The 16,355-nt window shown below is 41.9% G+C and overlaps 1 protein-coding gene across 1 annotated transcript in view; it reads right to left on the bottom strand.

The window, feature by feature from the left end:
- The window catches only part of Cpvl (carboxypeptidase vitellogenic like), a 106,777-nt gene that overhangs the window by 43,316 nt on the left and 47,106 nt on the right, over positions 1-16,355 (bottom strand). Inside the window, exon 10 of the mRNA XM_051202778.1 lies at positions 15,576-15,749. Coding sequence (XP_051058735.1) covers positions 15,576-15,749 — 174 coding nt within the window. The remainder of the gene's footprint in view (positions 1-15,575; positions 15,750-16,355) is intronic.

Here is a 16,355-nt window from a genome sequence, read left to right as displayed (position 1 = left end):
TGACAGATTGCCCATTTTTAGCAGATGCCTTTCACAACAACTGGATTAACACCATTGCCATTTATTGTCTTTCTTTCCAAACTATCCTCACTCTGCCACATTTGGATGAGCCCAGACTAAATCTTACTTTTCTTGTTGCTTTAAATGACAACATATATTTTAATGTTTTAATACGAAGTATGTTCAAATAACAAAGTAAACTCCTGGCAAAATGACAGTGCTCACCAAGCAAAGCAACTTAAGGTAACTCATAGGCAGATGCATTGTTAAATGCCTTGATGGATAAGGAGAGATGCGCATTGGCCTGCATTTTGAGCATTTCTTGCAACTTAAATTAAGAGAATGAACATGCACAGGTGCTAACTGTGTTCAGGTAAAATCAAATTCTACTTCATAATTCATGGGCTTTCTCTTCCTTTTATTTCTTGAAATGCTTAATGGTGGACAAACAAATAAACAAAAAACAGTCGCATTGCCAGGAGACACACCTCATACAGGCAATTCATTCCCCTCTTTACTCGGATTGTGAGCAACACAGGTAGACTGACTTCACAAGGAGTCAGCAAGAGGAAGTGGCTTCTGTGCCTACACTATTTTTATGTGATTCAGAGGGACAGTTAATAGTCTGTAGTAGGCTGGCTACAATTACGAGAAAATGAAATGTCCCAGGATGAACACTGTTCTCCATTACGGTTCACTGATTGTCACCTTCTCCTCCCTGCAGTGACTCAGGGATCAATACTCTCATGGCCTTCGTTGTCTTCCAAGAGCATCAAAGAAGGGAGTCCCATAAGTTTAAGGTCAATGAAGTCTGCTTCTCCCTTGTGGCTCAAAAGATGCTTGGATCCAACCAACAATGGAAGAATTTGACTCATTTAAATGTGAGTGTTTTTCTTGACATGCTAGCCACTTACCAGACCTAGACTCCTGGCCCTAGTATCATGTGTCACTAGAAGATAGAAGCAATTAAAATGAGTGCTAAAACAAGCTAAACTAGGAAGATTTTCCCTTTCGACTTCTAAGTCGAATTCATTAATCAGGGAGTCCTCAACCCTAAAGGAAGCTCCTTTGATGGCCTGGAGAAGCAAATAAAACACCAGTGACCCAGGTGTTAAGCTTTCAGTTTGGTAATGAAATAAGAAATGTGAAGACCCTGAATTCTGAAGAAGCAATTAGGGGACATTTAATGAGCTGTAGAATGACAAGTGACAGGGAAATGTAACTTTATATTTACAATTTCCTGACTAGATGAACTTCCAAACACAGCACATTAAGCCCTATCCTGGGGCCACTTAGGTTTTAAAAGCACAGTCCGGTGCTGGTAAGAACAGCCATTTAGAGAAGATGCTTTCCCAACCTGCAGTGCACTGCTAGCTTGCTTGCAAGGCAGGAGGGTTCTAATTTAAGGACAGTGTGAAAGGTTGGGCCCCAGAGGCTTCTTGGTAACAAGCTGTCACTCCTAGTTGTTAAAATGCTGATTTCACATAGAAACATTAACACAGTCATGACTGCCTTTGGATATGCAGCCCATGTACTTTCTGGGAGGATGAAAACTACAACCAGATGAAGGGAAGTTGAAAACATTTTCTGGAAAAGTGAGCACAATAAAATGTCTTTTCCACAAAGAACCAAGGGACCAGGAGACCTCTCCAAAGAGTCGAAATTTCAAAGCCAGCGGCTTGAGATTTTAGGGTTGGCCACCAACTCCACTATTTTATAATCAGGATACAACCCCAGTCTATATACATAAGAATAGTTACATTTGACTTGTTTGGAAACGCTGCTAACATGAGGAAGGAGGGTCATATATAACATAATCAATGGCAATTAAGGCAGCAAATGATTTGTACTTATAACTGTGGAGTAAATTTGCTGTATATATGAACAGGCCACCTTTCTTCTGTCACTCCACCCTTTAGTTCCTTCCTTCATTCTTTCCAAACTTCCTGCATGCCACTTTACGCTTATTGCTAGGACAGGCAACTTACATCAGCACCTTTAATGGGGAAGGCCGTGGCTGGGTGATGTTTAAGTTCCCCTGTGCTTCTAATGTAAAGGGGGTCATGAGACTCACAGCTGCAGTGGAAATAGAGCTTTGGGACAACAGGAAAGGGAAGATTAAAGGAAGCAAAGTGTATTAGTGACATCTGCGATCCATCAAGACTTTTATCGCTTCCTTTGTTCCTGTGACAATTCTTTTTCCATTTATTAAAGGTTATTGAGTTGTCTGCCCTGCGCCTGGCCCTGGACCAAACTCTGGATGTGGAGCGGTGAACAAGGGGGTACACAGCTGCCCTGAGAATGCTTATTTTCTATGAGATGAGATACAATTTTACAGCTCTGAAATGAAAGGGAGAGGAGGTTTTCAAACTCCAAGAACTTTGACCTCTAACCCTGAATGATCTTCCACACCACCACCAAATATATATATATATAATAGCATATAATTTACAGAGCTAATCAGATGCCCAGCACTTCAAAAGTAGAGCCATGCACAAAAGATTATTGCAGTAGTGACCCGCTATTTTGGATTACGGAATCATTTCCCTTTGTTGAGTAAAGCTGTTAGAACGCTCTGTGAGAGTAGATGAGGGTGTTTTCTTCACCACACACACTGCCTCACAACTCTTCACATCAGGTTGAGAGGCTTTCAGGGCATTTTCCCACAAAGCAGTCCAAATGTTTACAATACTGTAAATTAAATCTCTGCATAGAAGTAATCACATGAACCTTTGTTAAAATTTTGCGCACATGTCTGTGTGATACATACTAAAGACTACGTGGTAGCATAGCTTATCTATAAGTTTAGAAGCATGGTAAGAAATGTAATCACACATGTTGACCATCCATCTGAATATACTGTACTATGCACTCAGGAGGCTGTAGCCCTGCCTTCTGAACTTAGGAGCATGGCCTGCTGGGAGGCTCCTGCTCTACTCGTCATTCTGGCAAGGACTACACATGAAAGGCTCCAGTCATGCCTGTATCTCCTTATGATAAAAAAACCATCTGTGGGGATTTAGCCCTGCTTGTCAAGATGGTGTGTTCTGTGCACCAAGGAAGCGTCAGCCCCACCCATTGCCCTGTGAGGTCAGCATGCCGATGAGGCTTCACTCCACTTTCACAGCATTGCTAGAAGGTTCAAGCCATACCTGCCACCCCAAAGAGGATCATAGGTTCATATGGCTTCAACCCTACCCACTGCCCTGACAAAGGCTATGCATCTATCAGAATCTAGCCCTGGGAGTCACCTGGGTGGTATGGGAGGCTCCCCAGGAAGAGTCAGATGATAACAGAGTGTAGAAATACTAAAGAAAACCAAAACTGAGATACTAGAAAGGAAAAATGCGGGAAGGCAAATAAAAACTCTGTGGGGAGGCCTCACAAATAGGTGAGGGGAATAGTCAAAATGCATGAGGTTGAAGACAAGGTGGAGGGATTGGGACATCCCAACAAGAGGAAAGATGAATTACTAAGAAAGCACTAGCTAAACTGTAACAGATTTGGGAGACCATGAAAAGACCAAACCTAAGAATCATGGGATTAAAACGTAAAGAATCCCATTCCAAAGGCCAGGGAAACACTTCAGTGACATAATTGCAAAAATACCCTCAAACTAGGGAAAGAGGTGCCTGTCAGGGTACAGGAGGCATTCAGGAAACCAGATGGACAAGACCAGAAAAGACTTCCCCCATTGCCTGAGAATTAAACTACTGATGTATGTAGGGAAATTGCGAGCATGACCTGGCAGCCAGCATACTCTGCACACTGTACTTCTAAGTAAGAAGTGTGGCACCCATGCTCCTGAAGTCAGAACACTGAATTCTGAAGTAGCCTGAGTAACCGGCAGTTGCCCTGTGCACGAATCTGTACTCTCCGTGTCTCTTTTATGTGCTTCTGCTTCAAAAAGTCCCTGGTGTCATGAGAGCGCACTATCCAATCCAGGCAATGTGCTAACCAGTCACAGGCTTCTGCTATATGAGTGGTTGCTCCCATGCAAAAAAGCAGACACTGCTCCCTAAAAGCTCTAGAGCGGTTTATCTCCTCCTTTACTGACCTACAGGCACTGCTGTGTGCTCTGGGGACGCCCAGGTAATGACAGCACATTTAAAACAAAGAAAGGATATTGAAAGTGGCAGGAGGGAAACATGAGCTCCCAAGTAAAGGCAGACTTACCAGAATAGCAGCCAATCCCGTCAACTGACACTTTAACAATCAAGAAGGCTTGGAATGACGTGTTTCAAGTTTTGAAAGACGACAAGCTGGGACCACCCCAGAGCTCACACAGTTACCTGTCAAAATGGAAGAAGAAACCTCCCATGATAAAAACAAGTTTAAGAAAGTCATGACCATAAGCCTACGGAAGATACTTGAAGGAATTCTGCACACTGCAGAGAACATGGGGTAATGCATACATAGTTGTACATGCATGGGTTACACAGAAGAATATGTTACAATGAAACAGGGAAGGAATGGGGAGGCAATGAATACTACCAGCTACTCCCACCCCAAATGACAGGAAATAATCCATTGCTTTCAGTACTAACCCTGAATACTAATAGTCTCAGCTCCCTGGTCAGAAGACAGAGATTAGCGAATTGGATTACAAGGCAGAAGATCAGTTAAAAATGTCAGCATCCCTACAGAAAGATAGCTCAGTAATAAAAGCACTGCCAGGTGCACCGACTGAGTTCAGTCTTTGTAGCCCACATGATGGAAAGGAAGACATGCCTCCCACAAGGGGTAGTGGTTCTCTGACCTCCCACATAAACTTGGCACCCCTACCCAGCAAAATAAATAAATTAACTAAAAAAATTAACAGTAGGATTTCATCTGTGTATTGTTGCCAAGCAACACATCTCATCGCAGATATTTCCTTAGGGTAAAAGAAGCAGCAAAAAGCTATTCATCCCAAGCAAATGGACCCAGGAAACATGCGGATGTTGCTGTTCTCATATCTGGCAAAAAAAAAAAAAAAAAAAAAAAAGACTTGAAACCAAAACTGCACAGAAGAGACAAATGAGGTCACTCCATACAGCTCTAGGAGAAATCCATCAATAGGACACTACAATTCTAGACATACACTCAACACAGGTGCACCTAACTGCATAAAAACAAATGCCACTAACATTACAGATTAACCTCAACACAGTAATCATGGTAATTTTGACATCCAACTCTCATCCATTGACAGAGGGTTAGCCTATCATAAGATAAACAGAAAGCCAGGTGTGGTGAGTCCTGAATTTCCGGCACTAGGGAGAAGGAAGCAGGCAGATCTCTGTGAGTTCAATACCAGTCTCATCTACTTAGCAATATCAGGCAAGTTAAGGTAGCATAGTGAGACCCTACCTTATAAAAGTAAATATAGCAATATAAAACAAATAAATAAATTAAAATCAATGGAAACATTTGAATTAATGGCAGCATGGATCAAATGGTCTTAACAGACCTCTACAAACATTCCAGGCAAACACTGTAGAGCACACATTCTTCTCAGAAGCCTGTGGATCATTCTCTAACTAGACCATATATTAAAACACATAGCAAGTCTCCATAAATACAAGAAAACTGAAATAACTTCTTGTACTCTATTTTCTATGCAGTAGGTCTCCAGATCAACAGTAGGAGAAATTATAAAGTGTACACAAAGTCATTCAGATTAAATAACACTGCTGAATGGTGGATGGGTGCCTGAGGAAGTCAAGGAGGAAATCAATAGGTTCCTAGAAACTGAAAATAAAAACACAGCAAACTAAAACTTATAGATTATAATGAAAGCAGTCTGAAGAAGCATTGTTCATCATTGTAAGTGTCTATCTTAAGAAATCAGAGAAAATGAAAATAAATAGCTTATTTATATACTCTAGGGCATTGGAAAACCAAGAGAAAGCCAAGCCACAAATCAGTAGATGGAGAGTAATAATAAGATCAGAACAAGCATTAACAACATGAAAGTGAACAAGAATCAATGAAACAAAGAGGTATTTCTTTGAAAAACTAAATGATTGAAAAACCCTTAGCCAAACTAAGCAAAAGCCTTAAATTAACAAAATTAGAGATGAAAAGGAAGCCATTGCAAAAGATACTAATGAATTCAGAACTCACTAGGGCATACCTTGAAAGTATATATTACATACTTTGGAAAATCTAAAACAAATGGATGAGTTTTAGATGAAATGATGTCCCAAATCAAATCAAGATAAGATGATTTAAATGGTCTGTAACAAGCAGTAAGACCAATGTAGTAAAAATAATCCTTCCAGTTAAAGGTAAGTAAAGACCTAGACAGATTCATGGCTGAACCCATCAGACCTCTAAAAAATTAATACTAATGTTTCTTGAAGTATTACACAAGTAGAAAAAGAAGGAACACTAGCAAACCCTTCTGGCACAGCCAGCATTATCCTGACACCAAAAGTGCAGCGAGACAGCAAAAATAATAACTGAAGATTAATCTTCCCAATGAACATAGCTATGAACATAGCTGGAAAAGTAATCAACAACATACTTGGAACCCGCTTTCAAGAAAACATTGAGAAAATTGTTCATCATAATCAAGTACTCTTTATTCTTGAGATTCCTGACGGCTCAATATTTGCAAGTCAAGACATGCCACACATCAACAAACAGACTGTAAGACAGATAGTACAAAGTCATGCAGAGAGGGGGGGGGCTTGAACAAAGCCCAGCATCCTCCCATGACCTCTCTATACCACTCCCAGGCTAGCCCAAGGACTCTGTATCTTACAACAGAGATACCTGCTCATCCCTATTCATTACTACTCTATTCATAATGACAAAGAAATGAAATCATCCTGGAGCTCTATCAACAGATGAATGAATGATTACATGCAATGAAATTTCATTCAGCTACAAAGAAAATTAAGTTATAAAATACAAAGGAATGTGGATAAAACTATTTTTTTATAGTAAGTGAAGTAACAGGTTCTGAAAGATAAATGCAAAATGTTCTTTCTCATTTGTGGATCTTGGTGTCTAATTTGTGTGTATAATATAAGAAGCTTAGAGAGAGAAAAAAAAAAAAACAGAGTATTATACCTCTGCTCTTTTGGGTTAGGCATTGACTTCTTAGGTACAGTAATAAAACACCCACAATAAAAGAGGGCAGAGATCAAGGCGAATCCACCAAAACCAAAACTGTGGGCCTTGATGAACATGACAGAGGAAAATAAAACCAAAACAAACCCTGAGAGTTGGTAAGACACCTGTGTGAACTGTGGAAGGAACACTTACAGCTACACAAGTCGAAGACAAAGCAATCAGTAATTGGATGGAGAACGTACATAAAGAGTTCTCCAAAGACACAGAAGCAAGCATGGGAAGGAAAGACAGGCGCCCACTGACCACAGTCCTTTAGCAAGAGCAAAACCACCCCCACTGCTTTCCTTGCCTTCCATTTCACCCTCTGTGATTCTGCTTAGACACATGGTGAATGTCATTTCTCTTCTGTGTTTTATTCAACGGTTGTTTCATTTGATGCCAATTGGTTATTTTAAAGGTACTTTTATGTCTATTTATTTGCTTACTTATAGGGCAGCAGGGCACACATATCATGATGCACTTGTGTGGGTCAGAGAAGTGTGGGGGGTGGGCAGAGGTAATTTGCAAAGTTGGTTCTCCTTTTCCATTACGAGTGTCAGGTAGTCAGGTTTGGCTGGATAAGCGTTTTTACCTGCTGAGCCATCTTACTGTCCCAGCATCTAGATATTTGATAATTCCTTATTTATTTCTTATTTGGTGGCCTCATTGTATTATTACATTCTGCCCATCATGTTTCCTGCATATCAAGCATCTTGACTCTCCATATGTGTTTACTCTGCATGTTTGTGTGTTAAGTGATTTTTATTTTAAATTATAAACTGACATGCTGAATATTCATTGTCATTTTGACTGTGTTTAGAATCACCCAGGAGACTCATCTCTGGATGTGACTTTGAGGAAGAGGGTTAACTGAGCAAGAAAGACCTATGCTGAATTTGGGTGCCACCAACCCATAGGCTGGGATCCAGAACTGAATTAAAAAAAGGAGAGTAGCAGATAAGTGCCAAGAGCCAGTTGTGTACGGTATTCTTCTCTCCTGATGCATGCAGATGGCAGCAAGGGCTCACTACTCTGGCAGTGAGCCACTCCCAACACCATGCTTTTCTTGACGTGAAGGACATGATCTCCTCACACCATGAGGTTGTAGACCTCCTCCCTCCAGGGAGTCACTTTTTGTCATGTCTTTGGTCCCAGAGGAAACATAAAGAAGACAGGTGAATGTACCGTTTTTTTAAACTTAATTATGAAACACCAGAGACTAATGTCCCTCTAGGTTTTTGTTTGTTTCTGCTGGCTGAGTGGTAACTACCAGCATGGGGGCAGTGTAGGCTCTTCACCCATCCTGGACTTGGTGTTGAGCTTTCATGTGGTCTCACAGAACAGCTCTCAGCTGTAGACCCAGGGATACGGATCCTCAGGGTTACCCTGTCCCCACTTCACAGGGTTCAGACGTGTAGTCTTCTGCTGTTATTTTGCTCTAGATCTTACATGCATTAGGATTGCACTTGTAATGCATCTGCAGTTAACTGTACTTTTTGTACATGGCTTTCCAGTATTTCAGCATCCTTTATTGAGATGATACAGTATTTCAGCATCCTTTATTGAGGTGATACAGTATTTCAGCATCCTTCATGCTGCCATATACAGTTTATAAAGGAGCATCTAACTGTGTTTACACAGCTCCGCTTCTGAGTTCTTTTCTGTGTCAAGGATCTCTTAGTCTATTCTACCGCCTGCTCTATAGGAAGTCTTCATAAGTCCTCCAACAATGTACATCTTTGATATTGTAGTGGTTATTATGCAACTTTTGAATTTTCATATAAACTGTGGAATCAGCTTATCCATGTGTACAAAATAAGTTGCTGACAGATTTTAATTGGTGTTAAATTGAAACAATGGAAAAGGGTGAGAAGAATTGACATCTTGATAACATTAACTGGGCCTATCCATGATCAGTCAGATTTCTCTTTTCTGTGTTTTTTTATCTTTCATCAGTTTTGTGATTTCATACTTCACTGCTTCTACATTGAAGTCTGTCTCTCTCTCTCTCTCTCTTTCTGTGTGTGTGTGTGTGTGTGTTGACATAAATAGTACTGTCTTGATTTCAAATTCTGTTTATTTATTCCTGGTAACTGAAAAGTAATCAATTCTTATGCATTTATCTCATATCCTACAACTCTGTCATGGTTATTGTAGTTGGTTGATTTTTGTTTGTTTGGGGTTTTTGTTTTTATTTTTGCTTTTATGGTTGTTGTTTTTATTCTTTTGGAGGGTCTGCTAATCAGCTCCCAAATAAATCACACATGGAGGTTTATTTTTACTTATAACTGCCCAGACTTAGTTTGGCTTGTTGCTAGCCAGATTTTCTTAAATTATTCCATCTACCTTTTGCCCCTGCTTTTTTCCTTGTCTTACTTCTATGATCCTACTTTCACTCTCACTCTGTGGCTGGCGGGTGACTGGGTGGCTGCCCCTCTTTGATCTCTCTTGCTTCCCTTGCTCTCTTTTTCTCCTTCTATTTATTCTGCCTGTCTGCCAGCCCCGCCTGTTCTTTCTCTTGCCTTGCTATTGGCTCTTCAGCCCCTTGTTAAACCAATCAGGAAAATTAACACAGCTTCACAGAGTTAAATGAAACATAAAAGAATGCAACACATCTTTGCATCATTAAACAAATGTTCCACGGCAGACACAAATGTAACACACCTTAAAGCAATATTCTTTAACAGTTATTCAAGGAGCTATTTTTTTAATGCTGATTCCTTTGGATTTGCTATACAACCTTTGATGTTCATTATTTGACTCCTTTAAAAAATATTTTCTACTTTTTTGGTTTTTTTTTTTTTTTTTTTGGTGAGCGTGTGTGTGTGTGTGTGTGTGTGTGTGTGTGTGTGTGTGTGTGTGTGTGTGTGTTTGGAGCAAGGCCTCTCTATTTAGCCCTAGCTGGGCTGGAACTCACTATGAAGGCCAGGCTGGCCTCAAACTCACAGAGACCTATCTGCCTTTGTCTCCCATGGGCTGGGACTAAAGGTGTACCCACTATGCCTTGCTCCATTTCATTTCATACAGCTGAATTTTCCATACAATTTTTGTTTTCTTTCTCTTTTAAAATCTTATTATAAGTTTCTTGCAATGCAGATCTACTGACAGCAATTCCTTTCTTTTTTCTTTCTCTAAGCACACTTTTTACATTAGATACCTATGTTTTTATTTGTTTTACATTTACCCTGTCTGATGTTCTCTGAGTGGTTTACATTCAGTATCAATTGGCATAAATTTTCTGTCATTAACTGCTTATAAGTTTGCTTCTTTTACTGTTAACTTTTTCTCCCTTTGGTAATGCCATTGAAGGAAAGTCACATTCTTCTTACTCTTGTCACATGGAAGGTACACATTGTCCTGTGGGATGAGAGCTGTTTTGTTCTGTTTCGTATTTCAGTTTTTGAAGTTTGTATTCTCATATTCTTAAACTTAGTGATTCTTTCCTCAACCTACCAGAATCATTTTGAATTTTCTAATATCACCAACATTTCTGTTTCCCTTCTTAGACTTTCTATATGTCCATATCCACTATCCATCCATTCATACATGTTCTTGTCATTTTCTATGAAAGTGCTGAACAAGTATGCTCTGTTTTGTTTTAAAATTCCTGGTCTGGAATGTTGCCATTCTTGCTATGTCTCATTGCAGGAACCGCTCACCATTTAGTTAGAGTAGGGTCATGTTGGATGACCAAGAAGGTTGAAGGTAGGCTGGGCTGAGCACTGTCTATTAGGTTGTATTAGATGCATTTTCAACAAGTAGCACTATGTTTAGCCTACTGTGGTGATATTTTGTTTATGTTTTAACAAATAAAGCTTGCCTGAAGATCAGAATGTAGAGCTAGCCACACTAGTTAGTCACAGAGGCCAGGCACACACCTTTAATCCCAGAGCTCAGAAGACAGAAGAAGATGGATGTCTGTGAGTTCAAGGCCACCCTGCGCTACCGAAGGATGAATCAGTCTAAAAGAGAAATAGAGCACACACCTTTGATCCCAGCACTTGGGATCACACACCTTTAAGCCCAGCACTAGGGAGGTGGAGACAGGAGTGGTGTGGGTAGACAGAGAGAGGAATATAAAGGCAAGAGGAGACAGGAGCTCAGTGCAGTCTGAGGATTCATAGAGATGGATGCAGTCTAGGTAGTCAATCTGAGGATGAATTCAGTCTGAGGATTCCTAGAGACAGGATCACCACTTTGGTCTGAGGATTCAGTAAAAGTAAGAACTAGTGGCTGATCTTTCTCTGATCTTTCAGCTTTCTCCCGCCCCTAATATCTGACTCCGTGTTTTTTAATGTTAATGCCGATTAGAATTCGTGCTACAGCCTACCATACTTTGGGGAAGTACAACCTCACCTTAAGTCAAATGGAAGTACTGGTATGTAGTGAGGTAGTCCTTCTGTAGCACTGACCACGCCCATTGGGGGGGGTGGAGCGATGGGCGGAGGTGACCTGAGGAAGGAGGTCGGAGGGGGCCAGGAAGGCGCTCTCTCTTTCTGGCGTGACTCGGACAGGAGAGGATCGGGTTGAATTTCCTGGTGTTCATCTGTCTAGGTTGTAAGTTATTTCTCCCTGAATAAACATCTATTCGACCTATTTGTTTATCCTGATCCTTATTTACCGCAATACTGGTAGACTATGATCTAGCTCCAATAGGTTTGGTGCTGGGAAGATAACTGCTCTCCTGGGCAGATCTTGTTTAGCTTCCCCATCCCCTCCTCAGTGTATCACCAGGGAGTCTCCCCCAGATGGAGAGCCTGGATGAACTCCTGAAAGTTCTCAGACAGGTACAGCCCGGCCGAACTGAGTACCCAGTGTGTTGAGTTCTGCAGTCCTTGTTCTGGCCTCCAGCCATGTGCCAATCACAGTTCTGTTTCCTGCCGAGGCCCTGCTCCTACAGAGGTTCCTCCTCCCGGGGTTGTGTTCTAGACAGGGAGGGATGAGTCTCTCTGTTTGCCTTCGGTTTGGAATACTCTGTAACCTCATTTAGTCACAACTTTGAGAAGAGTTTTTCTCCATAGGGGCAGTGTAAGAAAGTGGGATTCTGTGAGGCTTTTTCTGCTTTCGTATTTCAGGGAGTTTCTTGTATAAGCCCGTGTGTGTGTGTGTGTGTGTGTGTGTGTGTGTGTGTGTGTGTGAGAGAGAGAGAGAGAGAGAGAGAGAGAGAGAGAGAGAGAGAGAGAGAGAGAGACAGAGAGAGAGAGAAGCTGTGCACGTGGAAGTGAGAAAATAGCCTCAGGAGTTAGTCCTTGACCTCTATCTGTTTTGAGGCAGGGTCTGTTTGTTGCTTGCTGCTGTATACTCCAGGCTAGCTAACACACAAGATTCTGGGGATCCTCCTGCCTCCAAATCCCATCTTGCCATGGGAAAACTGGGACTGCACAAAAGTGGCTCTGGAGGTGTGTACTCGGGTTCTCACTCCTACAGCTGCATGACAGGGCTTCCTTGACTGGGCCATCTCTCCAGCCTTCTTCAATCGTGTCTTCCCTCTTCTGTACAGTGAGCTTTAGACACTTTGGCTAAAACTTCTTGATAACAGATTGTGGTTATAAACACCTTTTATCCACCAGGGACTGTAATCACTCTGAAGCCTCATGTAAGCTCGCTTATTCCCTCCCATTTTATAATAAGGAAACTGAATCACAAAGAGTTTAATAGCCATCCCAAAGGAACAGCAGTGGGCCCAAATCCATCATGTTTTAGCTGACCCTAGAGCATGTGCCCTATCTCGGCCACCACGGTCTTTTACTATATGACCCCTAAACATCCTTACAACATTCTGACTGTATTTAATCATGAAGAAATTTGATCATCCAACAAATTACTCTAGTTGTTTATATCTCAGCTTACCATTCCACCACCCAAAATCGCAGCATCTGTACCTCCTAAAAATCATTGCAAGAAATGGCCGTACTGCCATTGGTTTACACAGAAACTGATGCTCCCATAGAAACACCAACACCGACATCCCTGAGGGCCTTCCTTACTCTACCACAGGCACTACACATCCGCTGAAGCCAAGACAGTACTAGGGAAAGACTCCTATGCTCATTTGAATGGAAACAGGCTCTCTCTTTTTTCCTATGACAAATTAGAGCTGAGTCTTACATAAATATAACTTTAAGGACACTAATGTCTTAAGCCAATCTATGTTGTTCTGATTCTGTTATATACACACTGAGGCTTGCCATCAATAGCGGGCAAGCCAATAGTCATCGCTGCCAGGAGGGTTCTGCCAGCTGTCTCCATGAATGCATGGTCTGTTCCACAGCCGCCCTGTTTAGTTGGCTGTTCGAATTGACTGCACAGTTTGTCCTTTCTTCATGGCAACAGACATTATCTGTACCACTAAACCATTTTCTTTTGCTGGAAACTGCCCCAGAATTGAGACGTACAGAGAACATTCAGATTTCATTAGAGTCCACATCTGTAGGTGCCAGGGTCTGAATATGTCTGTCTTTCCCCCCAAATGCACATGCCCATACCTAATCTCCAATACGGGAACCTGGGAAGTAATGTAATTGTGAGGGTGGAGCTCTTGAGAATGAGATTGAAACCCTATAAAGGAATTCCAGCCAGGGAGGACCCAGCGAGAAGACAACAGGAAGCTGACTCGCATTCCCACACCACTCCCAGCAGGCAGCAGCATCTGGCACTGTGAGCAGTACACTTTTGCAGAATGGAAATTACCCAGTCAAGTATTTTGTCATGGCAGTCTGGAAGATCTGAGACAGCTGATTTTGTTACAAGGGCAACAAAGGGAGATGCTGAAATATCCAAACGTACTCTAGTCAAAATGTTCCCTTTATCAGGTAGGGGTCAGCTTGAGATGATTGGTCAACATCTGGAACATTATTACCACCAAGAATTCTGTATGCCCACCCTAGCCTATCCTGCTTGAGAAAGGACTCATTTCCAGGTATACACACACACACACACACACACACACACACACACACACACACACACACACACACACCCTAGGGCCCAAATAAAGACTGATACTGGAAATTCTTTTCAACAAAGCCGCTTTGGATTTTGTTATGGTATCTCTAACTTTTTATGTCTTAAAATACAAGTGTTAAGTGCTTTTTGGTTTAATCAGTTTGAGGGCAATAAGTACCTGGTTAGTTTAGTTAGTTAGGTTTTCTCCGTACTTTTGACATAGCTACGGTTTCTTTTATTCATTCCTTGGACACGGGCATGTGCTTCGGGGTCTGCGCCTGCGTGGGTGTCAGAGCAAGCACCGGGAATGGAAGTAGATGCCATAAATCCCACCAAAGGGGGGTTCACTGGGAGGGGAGAATAGACTAAGAGGAGACAAGTACTGCTTTTCCTCAGCAAAGCCAAAAGCAAGGATGGTTGAAATGCTGGCCTAATCTAGTGTGGTCCTTTCCTCTCTAGAGTGTAGGGTTTCCTCATGTGGCTAGTAGACATTACACAAATGATAAATCCCATGTTGTAGGGGCAGGACCAGAAAAGGAGAGCCTTCCAGGCAGGAATATTCTAAAACACTGATAAGTATGTGTTTGTTTGGAAGCTTCCTGCAGCAGAGTGCAGACAGTACCCCAAGAGTCCCAAGGACCATGTCTACATAGGCACCACCTTTCCTCATGCTGGAAAGGGGCAGAAAGGGTTGTGGTCTACAGAAGCAGGATGTGGACAACTTATGAGAGGAGAAAATTAAACACTTTGAAGACAGGACTTTGTCTAATTCATACCAGGTGCCTTACAGATCTCTGGTTGCTTGGCTTTTGTTCATTTCGGGTATTTCTCTTTCCTCTTCCTGATAGAAGGAGTAAGTTTCAGTGTATACAAGCCTTCGTCATCTCTGCACTCATCCTTCAGGGTTGCCCCACAGGCAACTCTAGGATGTGGGGGGTGTGAGAGAGTGGTAAGAGAAAAGGAACAACACAATAATACACAGGTGACTTCCGGCCAGGTCACTTGCTGTTAGCATTTGCCCTCATAGTGGGATACTAAGAAGAGGTTCACTGTGATTTCCGCTGGGGCTTCCTGTGTCAACCTGAACATAGTGCCTGCCTTGCTCTGTTCAGAACAGTCTTTGCCCACTCCAGTGCAACAGCCCAACAGTTCTGGGCTTATAGCAGATAGGGAGAGTAATCACTGATTGCGGCCATTGCGGGTAATTCTTAAGCCGATGCAATCTTGGATTGACCATGATGAGGCTGTCATTCACACTATAGAGCTAACAAGGACAACTGATTATTAGGCAAGGCTGGCCATCTTCTTGGGTTTAAGGGCTGGTGTGAGCCACAGGGAATTTCACTTAAAGAAACAATTAAAAAGTCAACTCACAACTCTGAGAAGTAAAATGAAGAAGGTTATTTCTATTTTATATATATATTAAAGGAAAAAGTAAAATAGGAAATAAAAGGAAGTCCCCTTGGCTCACAGTGACTCAGGAGTTCTGGGATGGACCCCCGCCCCACCCCATGCCTCCTGCTCACCTTGTAGTGATCCATTATCTCAGCTAGCCAGGGCTTCACCGACTGCACTGTGTCCTCTCGCAAGTACTTCTCAACATCAGCACCATCATTGAAAGTCCGGTTTCCCACATGGATGGCTTGTCTCACTTGTGGAAGTGACAAGAATTTCCCATAGTAACTTTGGTCCTTGGTTTCCTGGCAGGAGGCACACCAGAAGGTGTTATGGGGGAGGATTTCAGGTGTGGCCTAGTGGGAAAGTTGAGACTTTCTCACAACATACAGCACAATAAACAGGACATGACTAGATCGTTAACTTGTCCTCATGTTCCACATTTTAACTGGGCACCCTAGTCAAGTGAGAGCAACCCTTTCATTGAGGCCAAATGCAGAGAATCTCCTTCATTTGTAGTCAATATCCAATTTGCCTGGGGAATGGATTTTCTTGCTCACACTAATATTCGCAGTTCTACTGACTAATTAGCCAGCTCATGGGCAAGAATGTTGGAGACAGAAAAGAGGTTAGGGCAATCACTCCCTGACCTTGGTTCTGGGGAAGATGGTGAGGCAGCTTTAAAGGGACCAGGGACAGCATAGTTAAAGCCATGGTTTAATTGCCATTCTCTGCTATTTATTAATATCTCTCTGTGTTGCCCCCCAGTCAACTGATTATGGGGTTAAAAAAAACCCTGACACTTAATAAAAGACATATAACAAGTTGTTCACAGCCCTTATTAAAAAGCAAAAACCAAAAAAAAAAAAAAAAGACCCTCCTGAAAGTCTCTGTAATAGTCATTACACTTT

This window comes from Phodopus roborovskii, unplaced genomic scaffold, assembly GCF_943737965.1.
Source record: "Phodopus roborovskii unplaced genomic scaffold, PHOROB, whole genome shotgun sequence".
Taxonomy (NCBI): Eukaryota; Metazoa; Chordata; class Mammalia; order Rodentia; family Cricetidae; genus Phodopus; species Phodopus roborovskii.
This window is presented reverse-complemented; position numbering and strand designations above follow the sequence as displayed.